Source organism: Electrophorus electricus, chromosome 13 (genome assembly GCF_013358815.1).
Source record: "Electrophorus electricus isolate fEleEle1 chromosome 13, fEleEle1.pri, whole genome shotgun sequence".
Classification (NCBI taxonomy): domain Eukaryota; kingdom Metazoa; phylum Chordata; class Actinopteri; order Gymnotiformes; family Gymnotidae; genus Electrophorus; species Electrophorus electricus.
In genome coordinates this window covers 5,432,030-5,458,703 of record NC_049547.1, presented here as the reverse complement: position 1 = coordinate 5,458,703, position 26,674 = coordinate 5,432,030, and the positions used below count along the sequence as shown (strand labels likewise).

Here is a 26,674-nt window from a genome sequence, read left to right as displayed (position 1 = left end):
GAGTAGAGGAGGCGGAACGTACCATGTCAGTCAATTAAGCTTTTGCCGTCCATTGGCTTTAAAACGTCACGTGTGTTGCTGTCAAGATGGCGTCTCCGAATGGAGGTAAAATTTAATTCCTCTCTAGTAACAAGTTTCCCTGGTGTTTATATGTAAATGTTACACGAGGAGTTAACTGCTTGAAGTGATACGTGTATGTGCATGGTGCAATTCACCGTGTTCAGTAGTAAAGTTAGTAGTTCCAAATTAAAGCTGCCTTTACTTTACATATAGCCAGCTAGCACCTATTTTCAGTCTCTAGTAGTGCTAGCCAGCTAAGAGCTAGCTAACCTGTCGTTAGCAAAATGTATTTACAGACCATTTCTGCTTAGCTAGCTACTTACCTAGTTTAGCGAGACAGCTAGCTTAGCTAGCAAGTAGGCTTAATTTAGATAACGCTAATTAACATGAAAATAACGTGTATCTAATGAGTGAAGCCTACAAAACCTCCAAATCTGAATTGTGTTAATGTTGGTTAACATGTATTGTAGATGCTGAGAACTTTGTCTTTTTTTATTAGGTAGATGTTTAGCTAGCCAGCTAGTGAAGAACTATTAAAGAGATGGATATGTACTAGCTAGTTAGGTTAGGTATCTTAACTAGTTTTAGATTTAACGCCACACAGATAAGACTACATGTCTAACTAGGAACAGGGGTGAAAAAAGGAACGTGTTAAAGAATAGCAAATTGGATGTAGAAAAGGTATTACTTTTTGGTCCCTTTGAATCACTATAATGGCCTGCTCCCTCAAACAAATGTGGAAATTAAGCAGTAGACTGAAATAGATTAAAGTAATGGAAAAGGCTAAAAAGAATAAAGTAGTTCTTTAAAATGACTTGTATAACCATCAGGTTTCGCTCATGCTAAAGGTCTTGAAACATGACAGGTCTGTGACTTCACCAACAATAGAAAAACTAGTGAAAGTATCTCACTAATTTATGTAGCTAGTTAACTTATTATAGACATAACGTCACATAAACCAGCCTACATGTATGATTAGCACCAGTTTCACCTGACTAGAAGGTGGTGTTTGATTAGTAGCAACCTCCTCAATGCTTGTGTTTCATAAATGACAAAAAAAAAAATCCCATCACTGCAGCTGTATATTTATATTTCTACTTCTGAGTTTACACTCTGTAATCTAACTGATAACTGTGTATGTTCATTTTTTGGAGATCTTTTAAATCCAAAAGCTTTATGAACACAACTAGTGGGCTATAACTACCAAATTACCATCCACTTGTCTTCATTAACAATATTTAATATTTAACCTACCATTAATTACAGCTGTTATGATTAACATTTGTTGTTATAATAATGAGATTTTCCTTGACAGGGTTGTAATTACTTTTTACACTTGCTTGAGGCTTATTTTCTGGTTGTAGATTGTCAGCTTTTAATATCATAAAGAAAATAAAATTTCTTAACTTTTGGATGGTTTGCAGGACAAAGATTAACTCTGAAGAAAACCTGAAGATAATTTTCACTGCAGAATTGCCATTAACTAAATTGATTTGACTCTGAATCCTTAAAGATAAACTGAGTAGAAAACCTCTAAAAGATTATGCAGCATTCACTGACCTTAATAATTAGGATGCGTTAAACCATTTCTGTCTGTAGGTGAGGACTTTGAGTCCTCTTTGCTGAGCTATGAAAAACTTGATCGAGCTTCACCTGACTTGTGGCCAGAGCAGTGTAAGTTTATATGTTAAAGGTTTATTTTTTTTTCGCCTTTTGAGACCCCATGTCCTCAAAAAATGGTACTGGAACTTTTTACACATTGCTACCTGTTTGAAGACATTGATTAGCTTTCCCAGATGCTACTAATTACATGTAGCAGGAGAAAATAAAAATGCACACTGGCACTGCCTGGGTTGTGGGAGGATATAGACTATACATAGGTATATGGAGCCCCAATATATGACCTGTATTGTGGTATATATTATCAGAATTATGGGATTAAACATGTTTCTTTTTTGCACAAATTGTATTCTTTAATTGATTTGGTTGGCTTTTTCTGTCATATTGATATTACACAACAGTGCCAGGGGTTTCTGAATTTGCTGCCTCTTTTAAAAATGTGAGTATAATACCCATATATTGGATGCTAATGATGTTAACTTGTGTAGTGCAATTAGAGGAAGATAAGTCCTTTATCTTTATTTTTATTGTTTTCTAGCCAATTACAAATTCTCCACCCAAATGGATGGCAGAATTGGAGTCAGAAGATATTGAAATGTTGAAAGGTAATATGTTTTTACAAAGTCCATAATGTATACTAAATGTTTATGTAATACACAATTTTTGTGTTTTTATTCAATTGCTGCAAACTACTTTTCTGTCTCAGAGCTTGGAAGTTTGACCACAGCTAACCTGATGGAAAAAGTTAAAGGGCTACAGAACCTGGCATATCAGCTGGGTTTGGAAGAGTGTAAGTAGACTATATCGACTTAAAAAAAAACAAACAAACACAGCAACAACACTGGAATTTGTCGTCCATTGTGTAGCAACGTTTGAGCTTGCAGGCCAGTGTCTATTTCCTCCTCTAGATGGTGCTCTTAATCAAAAAGAAGCAATTGAATTACATGCAATGAAGGATGTTCATGGCTTCCTTATGGCATCTATACTGATGTATAGTCAACACTGCTACTTTCAACATAGGGCTGTTATGGTTAGCTGTAGTCTGATTGATCTGACTGAATTTTAGAAAGAAAAAACAGAACACGTTAAGGAATAGCAGATGGGATGTAGCAAAAGCATTACTTTTTGGTCCCTTTGAATCACTATAATGGCCTGCTCCCTCAAACAAATGTGGAAATTAAGCAGTAGACTGAAATGGATTCAAGTAATGGAAAAAGCTAAAAAGAATAAAGTAGTTCTTTAGAATGACTGTTGTATAACTATCAGGTTTTGCTCATGCTAAAGATATTGATACATGACAGGTCTGCGACTTTACCAACAATAGAAAAACTAGTGAAAGTATCTCACTAATTTATGTAAATGTCATATCTATCTACTCCATGGTAATGAACTAGGTGATGTATCTCAGGGAAACTGCGTTAATTTCCTTGGCCTCCCTGTTGGGAGTTTTCTATCTCAAAACAATTGGAGGAAAGATGGTTTAGGCAACCTTGTGTGCATGTAGCTACTTTGCAATGTTGAGATGCATTATCCTTGTCTGGCTTGCAGATGCCAATTCCTGTTATTCTGTGAATGAGAGCTCCAGGGTTTTTTTGTAGTTCATTTAAAACTAATTCTAAGAGTGTCGGGTTTGTTTTTTGCTGGGTCTTGTCACAGATTTTTCATGTCTTTTATGCTTACTTTTTCCCCATCTTTCTATTAAAATGTTTAAAAATCAACCGAATCTTCATATTGAGTAGCTTCTGTATTATAATTGTAATGACCAACTGATCTGCAGCTTTGAAATGCAGTGTGACCATTTTGCTGAATTCAGTCTCACTCTAATCTATACAGATTAGAGACAATATTCAGTACTCCAGTTTTTCATAAGGGTAAAGCTGGGCATTTAACCTCCTTCTAAAGTAACGAAGCTTAACTACGTTTAGATCCAGAACTAATATCTTCTGAGAGGAAGAGTGCTTCAGTAAAATTGTTGATTTGGCTTTTAGTTAGTAGGAAGAGGCAAATAGTTTTATGCCTGTTCAAAGCTTTCTATGTCCATGGTGTAGATATTCTTCAGGCAATGTCTACAGTCTAATTATTACCTAGCCACGCAACTCTGCAATTCCCTAAAACCAACATATCACCAAGACTGCAATAATGGATTGAATAGTGAGACCGTAGACTTTAAAGTGAATGATGCACATTTACTTTGATATAATTTAAACTAATTTGTCATTATAAACTTTGCATACATGTGGGCTTCATCCCAGACACAGTAGTGCTCGGAATTCATTGATGTGTTGAGACAGCACAGAGAGGTAGGTCATCATGTAAGTTCAGTGCTGATTTGTAAAATTCCTCGATGAGGCCATAGTTAAATAGGCTTATTTAGCAAGGGATTATGCCAAACAATTTTTCATGTCTTAGGCAATTTAGGATGCTTAATGGTAGTATGATCATAGCTCAGTTTGTCATAACACAGGCTTAAAACAATCTTTAAAAAACCCCAGAAAAAACTGAATATCATAAATGTGTTATCTATGTGTGAACTCTATATCTCAACAGAAGAATGACCTGTGTTACGCGTGTGATTAAAACTAAACTCTTGGAGTATTTTTGGCATTTATATAGGAGAATAATATTAAGACAATGTCAAATTTGGAAAATACTAGTACAGAAACTGTATATTGACTAATTCTGCTAATGGCTTTTTACATGGACTTTTTGCACCCAGGAAAATTCTGTTTATTTGTGCTTTAGTCTAAAGTAGGTGCATAGTCTGCCAAATCATTTGATTTGTTTCATTGCGATTTACTATTGTATGAACAGGGCAATTTAGCTTGATCTTTTTTCATATAATCAGTGTGGGCAATGTGATAAAAGCATATTGCGACAATTTCTTAGTATATAGTGGGTATAGTGTATCAAATAAAAAACACAGACCAGCTACATGTTAAATTACAGCATTTATAGAGAGCTTGTAAAAGGCATACACTATATATTAGCTTGTTGTCACAGTTTTTGTTTGCTTTTGATGGTTTCCCCTCCTATTGCCTGATGCATGTTTTATTTTTAGAAGCAGTGATTTAAAAACGGAGCCTTTTTTCATTGTGGCACTCCTGCACTACTGATTTGCTTGTGCGTTGTATCCAGCTTATTAGCAAACCTCAGAAAAACTACATGGAATGATATCTGTCATGCATCCTGAAAAATGTTATGATGTTTTTGCCTTATTGCCAACTCTTCTAGCTTCACTAGAAATGTAGTCAGTTTAGCTGTTCTCAAGAAGTGACTTATAGCTCATGTTGCTGCTTGTTTATTTGTGTTACTCTATATTAGCTGTATTCAATCATGACGAAGCTTAAACCAGTAAAATTTCTATAGGTTGCATTGTGATGAGAAATATTTCAGAATTAGCTTTCTCACTTGTCCAGATAAAATCTGGCAAACAGGTGTGTGTGTGTGTGTGGGGGGGGGGGGGTTGTTTTTTGTTTGTTTGTTTGTTTTTTTGATGGCATTGAGTCCTATCTTCCTGATCCCTCATGTAGACCATGTAGTTTGAGGGTTTTCCCCTTTATCAGTAATTGATATGAAGTTAACGGAGATTAACATTTCTATTAGTCACTGTAAAATAAGGTGAATTTGCTAAGTAGTTTGATTGCCTTAGGTGTTCTGGAATGTTCTGCTTTTCTATGTGATGCATTGTACTGTAAATGGACTGGAATTCCCTACTTTCTTAAAGACTATTTTCCAATGGTTGTGCTGGTTCTTAAAATGCATAGAAAAATATTGTGAAATCTGGTATTGATGCCAAAAATAATTTGAGTTTAGTGAACCGTATTAGTTGTCTATTTTTGTTGCATCATGGATTATTGGTGTCTCTCCTTTCATATACATAGTCCTCCAGTTCTTGATTAGTAATTCCATAAATTAGTATGGAATCTGTGAGGCCATGTTCATGTGGTGAAGAAAGTAATCGTAGTTGCCATGGTATTATTTCTCAGTGTGGAAATTCAAAATTATGATGATTATTATTAGTTTCTGAGCAGTGCCTAACACGAGTGCCCTTTAAAGTAGTGGGGTTTAATTTTCCTCCTTTTCCTGGCTGTCAGGGGAAGCCTTGTAAATCTCACCTACTTTTTCATCATGGTTCTTTCACTCTTCAGTGCCTTGAAAATGAGCTGGCAGAGGGTTGGAGGAGGATGAACAGTGCTGGGGAGAGGGTGTGGACGATTTACTGTGCCCTAGGCATGGTGGCCAATAAAGTCTTGAGCTTGTTAATGGGGATAACGTAATCAAGTAGTGAAAACTCACCCCTGGAGGCTTGAGGACACACAAGTGAATGAAACTTTTGGAGTTATATTTGTTTTAAGTTTAAAATTATTCACAAGTGCACTTTTTGTTTTGTGTGTGTGTGTAGTTGGACTTTCTTTAGAGTTTTTGACTTATGTCTGGAATTTTCATAAATATATCTCAGCAAGATCTAATGAAGTGAAATTCAGTGCAGTAATAACCAAATTGCTTTAATTTTGCTACTCCATAAATAGACATTTATTATCTTTTTTTTTTGGGTACATTCAGACTACCGCAGATATTTTGTATAGTGATAATCAGCAACAGAAAAAGTAACTATCTGTACCCTCTCCTAGCTGTGCATAGAACCATGTGGCCACATTCATTTGTGGTCATGGTAGCTAGGTATCTTCCAAACCCCTCTCCCAAGGGGAACGCCCCCATCCGCTCTGAGCCGTATGATGCCAAACAGATGCGCTCTCGGAGGAGCTGACGCGTGCCTGGGCTTCTGTCCCCCCACCAGTCCCCATCTGCTCCAGGCCGTGATGAATGCTGCTGTCCGGGGGCTGCTGAGCGTGGTCATCAGGACCCTCTCCTCCCTCAGGGCCAGTCAGTACACTGATAAGTGCTGTTATTGAAGGTAATTGAATGGAGAGTGGCCCTCCGGGACAGGCAGGCCTCAGGCAAAGCTGATGATACTACTAATCCTTGCTGTTGCAAAAGGAGGAGATGGCGAGTGGGTGACGTAATACATTTGTTTCCCCATGACAAAATGGGAGCAGGGAGGTGGTTTACATGAGGTGGGTCTTGATTTGATTTTTTTTTTTAAATATATGTATAATTGCTTTTGTAAATATTGCATTAAAGACATTTGAACATAGGTCTCAGGTTAAAACAGAATTCCTTTGGATTGTTATGCTTCTAACCCTAACTTTCTTTTTTTTTATCACAATTCCTCCAATTGTGGTGAAATTAAAACATGTTGAAAAATTAAAACAAAAACGATGAGAAATTAAAACTGAAAAATTAAAACAAGTGAGGAGTAGCGCCTTCATTCATTAGTAAATGGTTGATTCTGAAATGATTCAATAAATAGGGTTGTCTTAGGGTTTATGTAAATGGAGAATGAGACAAAAAAAAAGAAATTCTAAGTCCCTGAACCTGGTTTTAGTGAATGTCAAGATTTGATACAGCAGAAAAACCCTGGAAATCAGGAAGAGGAACTGCAGTGACACAAGCCCCACCTTTCCTTGGATGTGCTCCTACCTGGAGTGAGCCTGAAGGTCACACCTGTCCGCTGCTAATGGCCCAAGTGCCCGCTGCTCCCGCCCCCAGATCAATCTCGGCTCTATTAAGTGCACTGCGACGCTGAATATGATTGTGCGGACACCCCCCCATGGTAGTAATGGGCTTCCATCAATCCATCAGAGACACACCGACCGCAGGGGCCAGTGCTTATGAAGTGTTGTCAGATGACAAGCTGGGCCAGGTGAAAGCTCTCCTCGTCTCTCATTCCTCCCCCTCTGCCTACTCTGACCATTTGCTGCCACCGAGTAGTATTGGCATGATGGCAAAGGGACTGTGAACAGAATTTCATGTGCCAGTAGCTTTAGCAAGAGCACAGCAGGATCTGACTCTGTCTTCTGCAGCTGTATGTATGATGTATGGATTTGTCCAGTTTATACAAGCCAACCCTTACATGACAAGAAAAGGGCAATGTGTGATTCTTATTACTTATCTGTTTTAAAAGCAAAGCAAAGGGTCCTTAATAGCATAGGAATATTTTTCGAGTGCACTTATGCAGTCATATCATATTTGTTTTATAATCTTAAATTGTACAGGAACTATACAACACCCATACACACACACACACTCATTCATATATATATGTGTGTGTGTGTGTGTGTGTATACACACACACTCATTCATATATATATATGTGTGTGTGTGTGTGTGTGTGTGTGTGTATACACACACACACACACACACACACAGTCTGCACAGCTGAGCTGGCTCAGTAGTGAGGTAAAGGAAACACATCTACCTCGCTCTCACTCCTCTGTCCTCTGTGCTGCCTCTGTCAACAGATCCAAAATGACATCTCATTTCCATAAATACATTAGGAATTCATTGGATTTTCTTTCCCAGCTAATCATAGTGTCTGTGTGAAACCTTTTAAGTTTTTTAATGAATGAATTTTGACTGATTGCCTATTAATAAGGACACCTCTTGAACAGGGATAGGCTCTGGCAGGGGTGGGGGTAAGTATGTGGGTGCGCTCACGTGCCTGTGTGTGTGTGTGTGTCTGTAATGATTTTTGGTGTGGAGCAGAAATGGGAGGGGTAAGGAGCAGAAAGCTCTCGGCTGGGACATTAAGAGGAAGCAGTGGCTCCCTTGGGAAATCACTCTCCATGTCTGCATCTTAAATATCCCTGTGAAGTATCAATAAGTGGGTAATTGAATTTTGAACACAAACATGAGCGTCAGGTGTATGTGTTCTGAGGCGGGGGACAAGTGGGTGTGGGTTAATGTGTATGCGTGTATGTCTGCGTGTGTCCTCAGTGTTCCTCCCTGGTCTCATGAGATTCAGGCAGTGAATATGGATGTTAAATCCATTAAATAAAGATTATGCCCTGTAATAGCCAAGTGGCAGTTTCAGATGCACAACAGGGGTACGACTAGTGTGTTTGACTCTTAATGAAAACTATTGGGGCAGTCAGGTCCAAGTGGTGGTTTTCAGCTCGGTCTGCGGACTAATTTTCTTCTCAGGGTTAAAAAGGATCTATCTTGCTACAGTGGGTAGCCTTCACAGATCTCTTACATCCCATAAGATGGAAAAAACACTGCACAGACATTCTCTGATGGTATGAAATGTTGCTTATTTAGATCCTGTTTAAACTGACATTTTTGTTAATTTTTCTCTATGCAGTTGAGTCATATACTCAAAAATTAGGATATTTTTAATATTTCATACAGTTGTAATCCCTTTGATAGTGAGAGGAAGCTTGTTGCCATGATTTCCAGTGAGACTTACTGTTAGTCTGATCAGTGTTGCTTTATTGAACTATCCCCTTAATGTTACCACTCCGTAATGTAACCTAAATTGTTAATATTTGGTTAAACACTTAAGATTTGTTGCTTTGAATGTAGATGTACTTGGTGTGCTTGGAAGATGGCAGAAAGCATGGTTGACTCTGAGTGTTTCTCATATAACATCAAGGAGAAAACACTCTCTTGGATCCACAATATGTCATTCAGCATGGACGTCAAAGGGGACAAGTTGCTGATTAACTAAGTACAGAATTAGTAATTGACCTTTCTAATCAACTAAACAAATCTCTAACTCCTGCTAATCAGTATTGATCTACCTTTCCTGTTCGTATGTGTACGCACGTGTATGGGTGCGTGCCAAAGGAAGAGGGTAGCTAGCTCACTGGACCCTCTTCATCCCCCTTTTAATCTAACCCTCTCAATGCAAATCATTTCCCTTCTGCGCTGACGGGACTGGAGGATAAATGGAAATCTAATTAATGAGTGGATCAGAGGGGTGCTTTCTAGTGGCGAGGTCTCCGGGGGAGTGAACTGAGCCAGACAGGCTCCCATATTGTTTTGGACAGAAAATGAGCAAGAGTTTGGATGGATACTAAAAAGCTAGGGAAGAGTTCAGCTATGGTGCTGGGCCCTATTTACAGACCTCTCCAGAAACCACTGGCCCATTTAACGAGCTGTTAGTGGAACTATCATGGACTCAGAATGGAGATTAAGATGCATGGTGACAAATGGAAAGTCTCTAATCTCCGCTGATTACAGAATTGCTCTATGTTGGAAATTGCTCTGTTAGTCTTTTTGCTCTCTAACACTGATTAACAGTGGAGATTGTATTGTTAATATCATAATAGCCTCATAGACCTTTTGGGTATACTTTATTTATCTATACACAGGTCCTTGTGATGACACATTTCAATTAGACATGTTAGAATTAAATGTACAATACATTGCCTGAATGATTTGCAGCATGATTTTTTAAAGATTGTGGTGATGGTGTCCTAAAACTTGAATTTTCAGAATGAGTAAGATTTAAATTTAAACACACAAGTCACAAGAATATAAGTTGTCATGTGCCATCTAAGGACTGGGGACCTCAGTTGTGCTGTTTCATGTTCTCAGTGGAGTATAATGCTTTATCTTTCTTGCTGAGCCAAACCAAATGGAATGTCTTCTTGGTCATGGGAAAGAGTTAACATTATCCTAGTTAGTTATGAGGTGGTCTTCAAAGGTCCTGCAGTAGTTTGGAAAGATGAGTCAGAAGACTATAATCTGTATTGGACAATACTTGCGTGAAACCTGTAAGTAATCATTGTGTTAGTTAGTTTGTTTTTCATATAGAAAGACACTTCATTTTCAATGCATTTGTTCTACCTTTCCAAAAATATTGAAAACATTGTGGTCCTTTATCCAATAAAAACAGAAAGAACAGGGCTAAAAAGTAATGTCTCCATAATCCTGCATTGTTTTGTTTTTAAAGTTCCTTGCATAATGTGTAAATGTCCTTTTGTATCACAATAACATTGTACTTGGTATGTTATTTATTATGCAACCATCGTTGGTATTCCAAAGCAGCATTTCAGCCACACTGGTCTTAGAAATTCTCACATATTTATGGTGGAGCTTCATCTTTCAACGCTGTTTCACTTAATTAAATCCAAGTGTCTTTTGATGGTTTAATTCACATATGGAACCCTGCATGACCAGCTTTGCTTCTCATATTATTTTATTTTGTGTTATTTGAATAGACAGCACCAAGCAAAGTTGAATCAATTAAAAGCACCAATCAGGGTGAATCCATCATGTTAACCCAATGATGAAAACAAGTTTAAGCAACTGGTGCTAACTATTGGGATTATTATTCCATGCAGAGAGGTTTATCTAAATTACAACCCAGTGCACTATTCCATTAGCCACAGTCTGACACGCTGGCTAACCCTCTACTCTAGTCCTGTTGGTCTTCCTCTTGCTGCCCAAAATCTTACCTATTTTCATTATTTTAGTTTGAAAATTAGTCTCAATTATGCTATGCCTTGCAAAAGCATTCAGCTCCCTTAAATGTCATTGGATTTGTCTGAATTATAAATGACATATTGATGCTTTGTACTGCATCATATTTTAAGACTGTGCTTCAAAATTATTTAATTCAGTGATATTGGTTTTAAGAAAATATTCTGTGACAAGTAACCTAACTGAAAAATGTTATTTATATAAGAATTCAACACCTATACTGTGGAAGCTCCATGTTTATACAGATTATGGCCTAACAATAATACATATGACTGACTTAAAATTTACCTTTGTTGTGAACCTTTAAAAAATTTAGAAATAAAAAGTGCCTTAATTCAAGTACAATTTGTTGGCCTGTGAATCTAAAAGAAATTTTGAAAATTAATATCAAAACACATTCTAAGGAAAAAAGTGAGAATGTTAAAGTTGCAAGTGTAATGTGTAATTAAGATGAATCTGATTACTTTTAAAAGGAATCGGTTTTTGGTAGGTAGCATATCAACATGTACTCTTGCAAACATCAAAGATAGGAAAAAGTTAAAAAACAACATCCAAGAATTTGGATATTCCTGTGAGCCTCGTGAGATTGGTGCTGTTGGATCGATGCTATTAGATCAAGTACGACCTCAAGTCATTAACTCAGACAAGTTAATCTAGAGATTCAAGAATATGATATTTATTTAGCTGTATCTTCCTATACCACTAATACTCACTGACACGAAACACCTATGTTGCACTCTACACAATAGCTAAGATGAGGATGTTGTTGATGCCTTTGATATCCTAGGTTCTAAAATCAGAGACTTCTCCAGCACAGTGGATCTGCACAGGGAGACTGAGCCTTTGAATCTGTTATTACATGAAACAAAGCACCTGGATGAGGCATCTCTAGGGTCCATGCCCTTTCTCACACTTCATTGATATCTCTATCAAGAACAGCTGGTTCAGCACCCTTGATGGATATGCACCCTTGTTGCAAGGAGCTGATGAATTACACCAGCCTATCTACAAGGAAGCGTTTGAATATACTCTTTGCATTTATTTCTCATCTTAAGTGCCTGACCCTGAAATTGTATCTAGCATTGTAGTACCTTGACCTGTAACCTTTCCACTTTTACAAAGAAGCATGTTCACATTGTTTCTCTTTTTCCCCCTCAGCCAGAGAAATGACAAGAGGGAAATTCCTCAACATCTTGGAGAGACCCAAAAAATGAAGAATGTGTGAGGAAATTGTTGGTGTCTGGTATTCTGCTCCGGGCAGAACATGTATAACATGATTCTATAGCAGTGACAGAGTCCATTAACATCTGTTGATTGCTTAAAATTAGACATAAGGAATTGATAAATATACTGTTAAAAATGCAAGTTTTGTGTGTGTGTATGTATGTATATATGTATATATTATATTTATATATATATATATATATATATATATATATATATATATATATATATATATATATATATATATATAATGTGTAAACTATATATTTTTTTTTCCAGAGTAAGTTTTCTTTAAGGTCTATTGTATATTTATTTACTCAAATTTTATGGTTCCCTTCAGCATTATTTTGAACACAACACTCATTGTTTAATAAAATCACATTTTTGCTTTTTAAATGATTAAATAGAATTGTTTGTGTTCTGTTGTTTTAGATGCATATTTTAAAGTAACTAACTTAGCTTGTTTTAATAAAGCTAATTGGTATTGTAATCAGCTACTTTTACACAGCAACAAGTAAGAATGTAGTGTCCAGAGAGGCCAGTTTAGTGAAGCATCCTAAATGTAGTTTGCATAAAACAACAAGGGGAGTTTAAGTGCCACTGTCAAAATGTTTTTAATTATGGCAATAACTTCCATTTAATAACTGCCATTCTATAGACTGGCCACATTAGCATTCTTCTTTATGTCTGGACATGCAAGAAGCTTTGACATGAGTGTGCTTCCACACAAGTGCAAGGCCATTTCTTGTAGTTAATGGGAATTGGAAGTTCCAAGGCCCTCCTACACAAAACATTGTGTAAAAATATTACTCATTGTCATCCCTTTTAATGAGAGTTGACATAATTACTAGAACCATTTCTTCTTAAATTAGCACACTTCCAGGGATGTTCGAGCAAGTGGTCCAGGGGAAGAGGGAATCAGACAAGCATGTCGAATGGAAAACAAAGAATGCTTTGGCGAGTGTAATTAGGTGAGACAATAGCCTAGACTGTTCTCTGTTGGAGATGTCGAAGAGGCTTGGCCATGGTTAGGCCATGGTTGGGGTTTGTGCACTCCTGCTGTTTACAACTTGAAGAGGTACATCTCTCCCCTCCTCTAATAAGCCTCTAATTGTCTTTACAATTCACACAGACCTTGAAGGCTTCTGCTACCAAACCTCCGACACCACTCTTAATCCTACTTGTCTTACAGTAGCTTATGCATCAGTTATAGTTGATCTATGCTTTTTTCTCTTCCAATAGTGTTTAACACTTTGTTGGAATGGCTACTGGAATGGCTACTAGCTTATAGTGTGTGTTGTTAATAGCTGACTTGTCAGTAAATTATATGGTAAGACCTGTTTGCACTAGATATTTGCACTTGTGGATTATGACGGACTCGCCTGTTGATTTTGATTATCTCACTTATTGCAGAAATCGTGAGCAGTGTGAATTGACCAGTTAGCAGTCTGACACAATGCCAAGTGTCCCAATATTCACATAATGGCTCCAGGCACTGGTAGCTGTCTATCAGCAAGGTCTTGTGCAGACATCCTCTTTAAAAGGGCGCATAATTCCCTGTAGGGGGTGGGGACTGTTTCTTGAAGTGGTGGATGACCCAGAAATCTCAGTGTAGCAGCAAACAAGCCACTGCCCTGACCTCGACAGGCCTCAGTACCCTGGCAAACGTCAATCCAATGTGCCCACAGTCCTTTAATTAGCTGTCAATTAGTGCAAAATAATCAAGTCCTCGCCTAATTAAGCAATGCCGTCAGGCAGCTTCCAAGCACACTGTTATGGGAGCGGCATGAGAAAACTGGAGCTAGCAAACTCACTCTGCATCAGGGGGTCATCTCACCCTTGGCAGCACACAAAAAAAAAGGGGGGGGGGGATACTCCGCTGAGCATTTGAATTTTTTTCCACTGACTCAGCAAAGATGTTTGCAGTTCAGTGCTGTTCTTGGACAAGAGTACTGTCCACAGCACTACACATGCCAGGTTTTAGGCCTAATTAGTTGAAAGGACCACTTGCCTCTTGCCTCCCAGAATTTTAAGGCTGGCTGGCTACCTAGGCCTACATTCATTCATATTTTTTAAATGGTTCAATTTGAGAGATGACTTCTCAAATAAATATGGCTTTCCCAAAGTTGAATCTATCCACAGCGTCATTTGACAGCTACAGTGTGCTGTACTAAATACAGCATTAAAAACAATTCATCATTTGCAATATGCCGATATGGCAAATGCAGAAAAATGTCTTGGTGGGGCGGGGGGAGGGGGGGGGGGGGTTCCGAAGTGATCTTTCATTTAGATTGCCAGACGTGAGACGATCACACTCCAGCAATCTGCGTAGGGGTTGGGCTAATGCAGCACAGTGTCCCTACTATAGCCCATCTCAAGCTCATTACCTTGTAGTGACCTTCCTCAAAGTTCTACTACTCAGAAAGAAAAATAGCTGTCAAGTGCTGCAAAATAAGTCAGGCTGTGATTGGTATGCATTGCATTATTCTGTTATTTTTGCACAATTTTGCAGCAATCAAAATTTGCGGTGTCTTGTGGAAAGTAGCCATTTTGATATGACTAAACAGATACATCTGTCTCCACAGAAAAGGCTGGTGTATTTATGAAAAGAGCCTTATAATTAATTTCAATATTTCCAGAGTTATAGTTAACTTGACATGTGCTGAAATGGCAGATGGCCTAAAAATAAAATGTTCTAATGCAGTACTGTGAGTTCTGACAAGCGACGTAGAATGTTCAGAGCAAAATAAACAAATTTTGCAACAGCTGTTTGATTTTTTAATCTGCGAACCATCAAATTTAGCCTTTGATAGGCCATCCGATACACGAATGGCTGAACTAAATCTTTCCTTAATCTGCAGCTTTATTAGTCTGTCCTGTTGTGCATGTAAATTAGGAGGCAGTCATTTTCTTACGTAAGTGGTGTATTAAAAGCTGTATATGGAGGAACCCCCCCCCCCGCCCCCCGCCCGCCACGTTTAAAATAAACAAAGACTGGCGCGTATTACGACAGATGCAGGTAGCTAAGGGAGTGCAGGAAGCCACCATAATTGACGGTCCGCGCTGACAGAGACAGTAGGTTGAATAGATGAGTTTATCTCGATTGGTTGATGCGTCATTAGCATATCATGATAACATTGATTTCTTCATTAAACGTAATGAAATGTCCACTTAATGGCTTCTAATTAGTTTCAACTACTGCACGTGTAATGGAATGAGTATTATTTTGTACCTTCTTAATCAGCGGCGCGAAGTGTAAATGCATAATGTAAAATCTATGATGCTCGAGAATACATAGGCGACGTTTTTCTACGCCGTGATGACATGTATTTCATGTTGGCCTAATATCTTCAAGGTTACTTTACTGAAACTGAAGATACGACTAAGCCTTTTATTTTCTCTTTGCAGTCGTCAGCGTTGTCTTATTTCCCAGCATAGTTAATTGGCTTTCTTTATTTTATGCAATATTTTTTTACCCAAAAAAGGCCGTGTACGTTGTGTTTTTATACTGAATTGATGAGTCTGTTTACAATTAGGCAATGATTTATTTAAGTATAACTGCAGAATTTGAGGACCATCGCTACTAATTGCTGTGGAGTCATGCCAATAAAGAATTAGCCTGGTGTAGTAATTGAATAATGCCCATACGGTCACAAATCACACGGCTTTTCGATATTTTTTCTTTCTTTAAGCTGATAAACTCCTGCAGTTCAAATAGGATTACAATGCATCTTACTTTACTAATAAGCTCGCCGACATGCACACTGATATATCAACCCAATATGCTGCCTTTGTTCCTCATTACAACTGTCTGCAGATAAAAATGTTAGCATAGAAGGTTGTTCAGTATTAGGTGGATTCACACATGTAGCTAAAATTAGCCGGAAAAGCGTTTCAGTCCCACTCTCATGGGAGTGCTCGGTTTGGATGCTTCCAATTCGCTTGGCTTTGTCCTCTTACGCGAGCGTAGCCACGCGCCTGACATTCTGCTGGTGTCATATGAATCATGACATTTATTTATGCATTAGCACATGGCACTTTCAAAAGATTGGTGTTATCTCTGTCTCCATCAACGGCTCACTGCTCATTTCCATAAATTATCTCACAGTAATTATCTGTCCAGATGTCCAAATTGTGACACGAATTATCTCCAAACGAATAAAATCCCACCGTAATTTAGGCTAGTAATAGCTGATTAGAACGCATATTTTTAAAAAGAAAAATAATTAGGATATAGGCTTGTTTTTCGTTTATTCAAACAAGTGTGCTAAGGTCTGTGACTTACCCAATAGCTCATGCCTAACAATATCGATAATATCACTGAAGGTGGATATTTTGTTAATATGGCTATAGCATTCCAGAAAACTTTATTTCAAAATGCACATTAGGTTCTGAATCATAGGGTTATATTGTACTTCTGGCCTCTCGGTGATTTGTGTGTTATGGGACCTCTGCTGTTGAACAATTCGATTCGGTTAACTGTGAACATTTTAGGATATGCAATCGTCCTTTCATGGAATACACCTTCCTTTCTTGCTTGCCTGATTGTTTGATGGTTAGGGTGAATGCAATAAAACAAATGCTTTGTGGTTATTTAAAGTCAGTTTGATATTCAAATCCAGGTCATTTGTGTTCAAAATGGGTTTAACCGGAAAAAATATTAGCCAACTGTTGACGTGTTCACTAAATCAAAACAAGGTGACACACGTGCAGCGTTTGAGTATGGTAAAATAACATCTGTCTGTATTGATTTTAGTTCGCCCTGTCATTTTAGTAGGAAGCTAGTCATTTAATTAGTTTGAACAATTGCTAGTGAGATTTAGAAAATAAGAAAAAAGGAGCTGAAACTCATCTCGTTTGTATAAAACTAATCCAATAGGTTGGGTTGATCCTAATGAAACAGGGAAACGATTCCTAGTCTTAATAGCTTTAACAAATTCGAATGAATTTATTTGTAAAACTGACCTAAAATAAAACAGCAAAGTATAACCCCGTATTAAGATATGATTTAGGAATGTGTTGCTTCTTGTTACTAGGTTAAGTCACTTGGACATTATCGTTTTGCTGCATAAACCAAGGCTTGGTGTCATTTGCCGCGTGATAAACGATATAGTGGCTGTCTCCGTATATTTTAGTAAAATAATGTCGGGTTCGTTTTCGGTTATTCTGTAACGCCATATCTCATGCCAGCTATTGTTTTCATATAAGCAACAGGGTTTTCTTGTTCAGCAGGCTTCATTAATTTGACCACTGTTGTTATCTTTTTTAAAAGAGCGTAATCTTCTGCGTATTGGCTAACTAGACTATTGTTGATTGCTGACACCAAGCTGAAGTACGGTAAGCGAATGGTTTTGAATGTCCAACTGTCGTTATAAGTGAAGGGTCCTCCAATGATCAAAATAGGTTCGGGAAATAGGGTTAGGTAGTGACAGATTAGCTACGGTTTTTAGTTAGCCTAAAGAAATATATTCGCAATATTTGATATTTCCAGATGTGAAACTGTTTAGTAAGACAGCTGTTTTATTATTATTATTATTATTATTATTATTATTATTATTATTATTATTATTATTATTATAAGCTAATGTATTTATGTTCTCATATAAATATGACTGAATTATATTATTCCGGTTTGCACGATATTGCTCATTTTTGTTAGCGTTTGAATGCATCGGAACATAGTACATAAAATGCTTGTTATGCATGGAAGCCTAGATCCTATGGAATTCTGAATATCTTGCTCGCAGCTGATTGGCTACTGAGTTTTGGCCCTTGTTGGGATGGACCTGTTGGATAAAAGGAGAATTTCTAGGGGGATCATGCGTATTGCACTGTGGATTCCTGTGCACAAGGGACCGACTAGCCGAAGTGAGGATATTCTCAAAGGCACCATGACGGGAAAGGAAGGGGCCGTATTGTCGGAAGGTTTGAACAAATCAAAATCAGTTTGTGGAGGTGAAAATGGAGGGAATAACAATCAACACTTATCAAAGAGTATTACATCACATCCACCCCGATGCACGGGTTTCGGCATCCAGGAGATTTTGGGTCTAAATAAAGAACCATCTTCGGCCCCACGGAACACACTGGAACCGATCCCTCCGGGAACGCACCTGCTAGCAGCTAGGTCGATGCTCGGTCCCGCTGGTGTTGGGGTCGGGATGGGATTAATTGGGCCAGGAGGTATTCCCTCGTTCTACAGCCAACCAGCATTTCTGGAGGTCCTGTCAGAAGCGCAGAACGTCCACTTGCAACCCCTCAGCAAGACAGTGAGGCCGCTGGAGACTAGCCAATCCACCAGTTCAGGTACAAGGTTCATATTCTAGGCCGCCTTATAATATATATATATATATATATATATATATATATATATATATATATATATATATATATATATATATATATATATATTTTTTTTTTTTTTTTTTATTTTTTTTTTTTTTTTTAAAGGTAGGTCGAATGCCACAGCTTCCTACCTTTTAAACTGTGTTTACATAAGATCTATAATACATGTAGGTAATAATGGTAATTATAAAAGTAAGCGCGCTTGATAAAATGTTTGTTTTTATATTGTCATTATTAGTAGTATTAGTCGTAGAAGTATTAATCTGCATCAGCGTTATCACAATAACAGTAATTGTTTTAGCCATAGCCATAACGAAAACATTAATAACATTATGATATGTAGCCCATGATAATCTACTAATTGAGAAAATGAAATTATTTTGGGCAACACGAAAATAATTTTCATATATTAAACATGGAGCCATAAAAAATTGAATCAATGGTAACGCATTCAATTTTAAAAAAGACTGCTTCACGGAAACAATGGTTCTGAAGCGGGTAGTTTTATTAGTCTGGACGGCAAACATTTTGTTCTTGTATTAACAGATTCAGATGACGTTTCTTCAAGTGAACGGAAAACATCGAAGTCTTCACTAGGACAAAGCAAAAAGCGTAAGAAGAGGCGACACAGGTGATTTTGTAGTGCTTTAATATTTTGTAGTAGGGGAATAATATCTAATTACATACAGCATATACATCACGGCCAGATCTAATGTTCACAAAAAACATTTCCTTTATAAGCGCTTTGTTTAAACTTTCGCAATTGCGGTTTGGATCTAGATAAATAGGTGTATGTTAACACACCAAATAACAACTAAAATGCAGACTGATCAGTTTTCCTTAGTCAATAAATTTTGCTCGTTGGACAAAAAGAAATAGTAGGCCTGAAGGTTTATTGATGTATTATTATTATTATTATTATTATTATTATTATTATTATTATTATTATTATTATTATTATTATGTAATGATATCGTTGTTTATATAATTACAATTGTGTAAATACACAAACAATACTATTGTTGCTTAAGTAATAGTTATTTGTAGTAGTAGTAACAACAACAACAATAATAATGTTTTCAGTTTTCTGCAATTTTTCTAATTTCTAAATATTGCTTACATTTAAATAGACTATAAATCTTTTTTCTGCACATAGCCTTGTGGGAAATTTTATTTTTCTGAATGTGGGCCTTTTCAATAATTTACCAACATTTTAGGTGGAAAAGAGAAATACAGAAATTAATTTTCGAACAATGCAGAGAGAGTCCACATATAGCCTTGCAGACTACCCGGGATGTGCTGTAAGTGGCAAAAAGATGGAGGAGTGCCCTATATCAGTATCCTCTTTATCAGTATAACGCACCAGACTGTAAAACTACGATGCTGTCAGGGTTTCAGTGATCTTAAGAAACTCCATTTTGCAAAGGATTATCGAAGGAGACTTCAACTGCTTTGATCAAGCTTCAGGTGAACAGTAAAATACTTCTGTATGTCGCTCTAGATAAGCCTACCAAATACTGTAAAAACATGATTTCTCCGGTACCAAAAATCAACCGAAGATGTTCAAAATAAGCTAAAGGTGATCGCCAACGCAGGATAAAATGTTTATTAGTCCATAGTCTTTTTTTCCCCCATTTTGAACCCAGTACATAGATACCGATTTTAATACCCAGGGACAGAAACCTACAGCGTATGGCATTGTGACAAAGCTCATTAAGTGCTGTTTAGAAATTAAATATTTTTCATCTATTTACAGGAAAATTTCTTTAGGCTTATGTCAACATACGTGTTGAGAGATACAGTAATGAGAGATGAGCTAATCGATTTCGTTTATATATATATACATTCACCATCATACATTTTAAATTGCGTGCAAGTGCAGTTGTTTAGTTCCTAAACTAGTTCCTAAACAACTGGTCTCGGGATAAACAAGGTAAATAACATAACATCTAGATGTTTAAACTATTTGTTATGTTAACAGTATATTCTCTCTCTCTCTCTCTCTCTCTCTCTCTCTCTCTCTCTCTCTCACTCTCTCTCTCTCTCTCTCTCTCTCTCTCTCTCTCTCTCTCTCTCTCTCTCTCTCCCAGAACTATATTTACATCTTATCAGCTCGAGGAATTGGAGAAAGCTTTCAACGAAGCTCACTATCCTGATGTATATGCAAGAGAAATGCTGGCCATGAAGACTGAACTTCCTGAGGACAGAATACAGGTAATTATTTTGTGTGAACATTTTAGAGTGAAAGTTATTAAATTATTCTATTTTAAGGCACTTAAATTTGCATGAAAGAAATTCGACTTGGGAGGAAAAGGTTTTTGAGAATTATTTACATACTTTTGTACATTTGTTTCGTTTTAAAACATTTTTTTGCTTTTGAGTTCAGATGAACAATACCTTACAATTTTAAAAAATTACAGTTAACTGCTTTGGCACAGTATGTTAACTGCATAGGCCTATATCCAATTTACATATATGGAACTTAGCGGACGGTCTTATACAGAGCGAATTACATAAGTACTTGTCTACTCAGAAAAGTATCTACAAATAGGTTACAGTTCAAATATTAACAGAAATTATGCCAGAAACAAGCGTTTAATGCTGAAAACTAGACTGAGAGATAAAATACAATGTAATGTCATAAAGACAGTTTAGGCGCAATTAATAGACACAATAGCACTAGTGAGAATATAAATGTACAATTATGAAATCTTCCCAACAGTGGATCAAACACATTCCAGTGTTATATAGAAATGAAATATTTCTCATCTCTTTCCGCGACATTTACAATTGATGTAGGTTTATTCCAGCATGCTTGTTTTCTCTCTGGTTAAGATAAACTGCCGCACACAGCAAGTGTTTATTTTGGTTCTATCTGGAATTACAGATTCAGGCTTTCATTGAAAACGGTTTTTACGGTGCATGAAATATTTTTTTAATTAATCTGTTTATTATTTGTTACAGCCCGACATCTTTTCACAAGAACACTAGGCCTAGTTATTTAAGATGATCCTCGTCATTGGTTGTATGTAGATAAATGCTCAAATTTAAATCTGGCTAAATTAAACTACAAACAACTGATCGTCTATTCTACAGTAAGATATGCAATTAAATCGTGTATAGTTGTAAACGTAGGCCTTTTTACTTATGTAATGTAATATTGGTCTTCCTCTCAACAGTTCCGCTAAACTGGTGTCAGCTGGACACGGTTTTCTCTCGTCGGCATCTCCATTCTATATAATGCCATGGTGTTTACTACCTCATGTTTCTGAAGTCCAACCCTATGTACAACTAGGTGATAAGTGATACGTAGCCAAAGTGCGCAACATAGTCAGAATCGCATTAGACTCAGAGTCGCATCTCTATACTCTGGTTTTGGCCTATCATCTAGAGCTGTATCGATCAACAGATAATGTCCTGGTCTCTTTAAAGCAAGCTCCCCAGCCCAGCATGCCATTTGGACAGATAATTTCTCATCAGCCTCAGTTGAATGTGAAACAATTTGCTCTTGGAGCGAGGCGCTAACGACCTAATCAAGCAATCAAGGCGGAAGAAGATTGCGTTGTGACCCGAACCATCCATCTGCTGCCGTGCCTTTTAATTTCGTTCTCATTACGGGTCCTCTCGATGCATAACAAATAAATAAATAAATAAATAGATAGATAGATAAATAAATAAATAAGCCTATTCCAGTCCTAAGTAAAATTAACATCTAATTTTCTCATCTAGTGTAATTAGTTAAATCATACGAGCCTGCTGAGTTCCAAGGGGAAGCATGGCTCGAGGTGCGGTGAGTTCAAATGAAATAACTACATTGAATTTATTAGCACGGGTCAATGGCAGTGCTCCCCTGGGCCCTGCTCGTTTAATTTCCCGTGATATTTGCCCGCCTGTCCACCATCGATTGGGCCTGAAATTAACTTATTTTTCAATCAGCCTCAGCGCGCCCTTGGGGTCGCTTCTCCTCACTGTCTCCTCGCGCTTTTCTTTAGAGAGACCGATTACCAATTTCTTTTGGAAAAAAAAATCTTGCATGAAATGAAGGCCATCATCAGTAGTACCCGGAAAAAAATTTGAAAATGGTTTTGATAATTTCTTATCCAATACATGGGCACCGTAGAGTTTGCCCCACCCCCTGCTATGCCGTTGTCTGCGCTAGTGGCTACGGTTAGGAAAGGGCAAGTGGTGGTTAAACACTTGCGCTGCGAAATCAATTTGAACCCACTCAGCGTGTTGACATATAAACTCAAGCCTTCGGCCATAGGAAGTAGCGTCACAATCTTGGCAGTTGCCCAGAAAAAAAACCCCATCTTGACATGGCACTGACCGTTCTTTATTCCAGGTATTATTTTAGATATCACAGAAGACCAAATGTCTTTACAAGTCTAGCAAAACATGTGAAAAAATAAATAAAAGACAGGGGCTGCTTTTTACTATATAGCTATTTATAAAAATAGTGTTCCATGGAGTGTTTTTTACAGATCTTGCTAGAATAAATTCTAGAGTTAGTGTAAGACTTTGCAAACTTGGCAATGCTTTGTTTGTGTGTGTGTGTGTGTGTGTGTGTGTGTGTGTGTATGTGTGCACGCGTTTGTGTTTGTGTGTATTTGTATCCAGCTGTCTGTGTGTGCAATCATGTGTATCCTGATGTATCATTCATTTTGATCAGGATATTATTCACGATTTGTTTGCTCAAAAAGGAAATCACAAAGTGAAATCAGATGAGTGATTTTTGTCACAGTCAGCAATACATCTTATAGATTTACAGTACCCTATTAGACCTGAAATTACAGAACAGTAATTACAGTAAATTACACAGTAAATTACAGAACAGGTTAGAGAACAGTTCTTTTGGACTAGGTATAAGTTATGAGGTCTCAGATGTATTTATTTAATGATTGGGTATTCATGATTTGACCCCTCTGCAGGTGTGGTTCCAGAATCGCAGAGCCAAATGGAGAAAGCGGGAGAAGTGCTGGGGCCGCAGCAGTGTGATGGCTGAGTATGGTCTATACGGGGCCATGGTACGCCACTCCATTCCCCTTCCTGAATCTATCCTGAAGTCAGCCAAGGATGGCATCATGGACTCCTGTGCCCCATGGCTTCTGGGTACGTACAAATAATCTCTTTCATGAAGATTCAAATTAAGAATGATTTACCACACAATTCTAAGAAGATTTGAATATTTCTGCTGTATTTTGAGATGCATAGATACTTCTTTACCATAAAATACAATAAAAAATACAGAGATTAATTCCTGTTTGCATCTTACTAATGAAAGTACTGCAGGCAGAATTTGTATGTTACTACACTAGGTTTTCTAAATGTATGACACTGAGGATTGTTTTAGCATTACTTTAAGGTTATGTTTCTTATCTTGCCAATTGTAATATTTTCATCTCTTTTGTTATCGTGTTGTGTACTTATTTACTGGCTCAAAGTTGGGAATCCACACTGATTTAATGATCCACACTTGTGTCATTTGTAGTGATTGTACTATAATCATAAAGCTATTCTGCTATTCTGTATTTTAACCTGAAAGGTCTCTTGCAGTTTTTCCATTTCAAAGTATCTTTACAATTCTCACTGCATTTCTAAATCAGAAACACCACCGGTCTTTGCAGGGATGCACAAAAAATCCCTGGAAGCAGTGTCGGGTGGGTCAAGCGGGAAGCCAGACGTTGCTCAGCAGCAGCTGACCAACCTCAAGGCCGAAGAGGGCGAGGCTGAGGAGAGGCGGAGCGAGTCACCCATGTCCAAAGAGGAACTGAGGGAAAATAGTATTGCTGCCCTCAGGGCCAAAGCACAGGATTACAGCGCGAAAGTACTGGGGACAGTGCCGTGTGAGAGACTTGAACGCACGCTGGAGGCCACAGAGACAGAGGAGAAGTCCAGTGAACAGCCAGACTACCGTGAAGAGGACAAGAGCTCTTAGATATGTATTTAAGGCCTTCATTCACACAACATGGTGCACTGCTTTACCTTTCCATGGAACTAACCCAGTTTACTTTCACCTTCCCTACTTTCACATACTCTGTACACAAGCAGGTGTTTTGGTCTTCATAGCACCTCACCAGTCATATATTTCATTCGACACTTATATCGGCGGTATTGCAGAAGTTGCAGCTATTTTGACTAATAATGGCTTATGTCTCCTACATAGACAAGGTATGATACCCCACTGTTTACTTTCATTAAGATGTACTTTCTATCAAGTGTCCTATAGTGCTGTGTGCTAGTATGGGAAAACTATAAGCCAACGACAAGATAGATTTGACAGTTTCAACAGTGGGTTCATAAGGACTCGAACCACAGAGTGAACTGTGTTGACATTAAGGACATATTTTAAAACAATACTGACAGAATAGCTACTTTTAAAGGACTATTGTAAGCAGTCTAAGAATATAAGGGGTTTGGTGCATTTCTTCTTATGTTTGTACAGTATCCTTTTTAAAAGCCCTCAGTGGTTGGTTCATAAATTGTATTAGAATGTAATGCTGTATATATTGTAAATAAACATAGCTTGCTACAGTATTGTTTAAACAATACTTTAATGTACTGTAGTCTTATGTGAGTTTTTTGTTGTGTACAATGTCAGATGTTCATATTATTAAAAATCTGAAAGGTTGATCTGTGGTTTCACATTTTTTTAACTGTAAACAAATGAAAGATGGAAGTCAAAGCACTTTTAGGTAATCCTCTAGGAGAGGAAAAACATCAAACATTTTCCAAACCATACTGAATGGGTTTTGAATTAACTGGAATTTGAATTTGAATCTTGGATCTTTTTCTAATTCAGTTGTATATCTGAAATAAATAACAATCTGTAAATGTTCATGAAACCCTGGTTTTGTGCCATTTTTAGTGTCTCATTCCATTAGGCTTGAAGTGCATTTTTCATGGGCTTTCCTGGCAAGATATGTGTCAGTGACTGTAATCCACCATGGATGAGAGGCCTCAAAATAGCCAGATTAAACTGCAGGGCCTATGTATGACAGACATATGGGAGAAAGTATGAATGCAGTTCCAGATAAGGTGTTCTCAGCCTAAATAACAAAAACCGGTGGCCATGCTCACCAAAGATCTTATGGTGATGTGTTGTTTTATGCTTTATATGTTGCATATTCTCTCACATATAAATGTAATACTCGAAATAAAGATACACACACATTATATATATATATATATATATATATATATATATAGAGAGAGAGAGAGAGAGAGAGATAGATAGAGAGAGAGAGTGAGAGAGAGAGAGAGAGAGAGAGAGAGAGAGAGAGAGAGAGAGAGAGCGAGCCTAGTGCTCCGATTACCACAGGACCCACAGGCAACTTCACCCCCCACATCTATTCTATCTCTTCATTCAGCCCTTGGTATTTTTGGTATTTCTTGAGCTTCTTGTGTTCCTTTTTCCTGAAGTTGCTATCACTCAGGATTACCACATTTATCACTACGGTCCTTTTCTGCTGTTTGTCCACCACTACTATGTCCGGTTGGTTAGCCATTACCATCTTGCCTGTCTGGAAGTCCCACAGGATCTTAGCACAGTCATTTTCCACCACCTTTGAGGGTATATCCCATTAAGACCTTGAAACTTCCAGCTTGTACTCAGCCAGTCACTACTGTAGTATGAGACTCTGCCAGTCACTACTGTAGTATGAGATATAGAGATATTTAAAATTGTAGTGAAGTACACTACCAGAAGGAAACATACTACCAGAAGGTAGCAGATGTTGAAGGCAAATCATGAAGAGGCCACAAGGAAAGCAGCTACAGCCAGATACCTACAAAGAGTGTGGCAAGTCCTGAGATGTTAGCTGAATGGGAACAAAATCCAGGCTATGGACACCTACGAGTGGGGTATCTGATAAGTAGTAGATGTTATCAGATACCCCACTCGTAGGTGATAACAACATGGCATAATAAGCTGGCCAATTGAGGACATTAAAGCTACTGACATCAAGAAGGAAACTCTTCAAAATGCATGGAGGGTTTCATCCCAATTCCAGCACTCTGAGACTGTATAGTAAACAGAAGTGCCAAGGATAAGTGAGCATCAGAGCCACTATCCAGGATGAAGCATCCCAGATTCAGG

The 26,674-nt window shown here is 37.6% G+C and overlaps 2 protein-coding genes across 2 annotated transcripts; both read left to right on the top strand.

Annotated features, from left to right (window-relative positions):
• Positions 1–68: 68 nt before the first annotated feature.
• lin52 (lin-52 DREAM MuvB core complex component) lies at positions 69–12,393 on the top strand. Its single transcript, XM_027008878.2, has 6 exons — positions 69–105; positions 1,660–1,734; positions 2,082–2,119; positions 2,219–2,285; positions 2,387–2,470; positions 12,169–12,393. The coding sequence occupies exons 1-6, from the start codon at positions 87–89 to the stop codon at positions 12,222–12,224; spliced, it is 339 nt and encodes a 112-aa protein (XP_026864679.1). The 5' UTR covers positions 69–86; the 3' UTR covers positions 12,225–12,393.
• A 5,717-nt stretch (positions 12,394–18,110) lies between these two features.
• On the top strand, positions 18,111–24,514 carry vsx2 (visual system homeobox 2). Its single transcript, XM_035533029.1, has 5 exons — positions 18,111–18,540; positions 19,126–19,210; positions 20,670–20,793; positions 23,508–23,688; positions 24,204–24,514. The coding sequence occupies exons 1-5, from the start codon at positions 18,126–18,128 to the stop codon at positions 24,512–24,514; spliced, it is 1,116 nt and encodes a 371-aa protein (XP_035388922.1). The 5' UTR covers positions 18,111–18,125.
• The last annotated feature ends 2,160 nt before the right edge of the window (positions 24,515–26,674 follow it).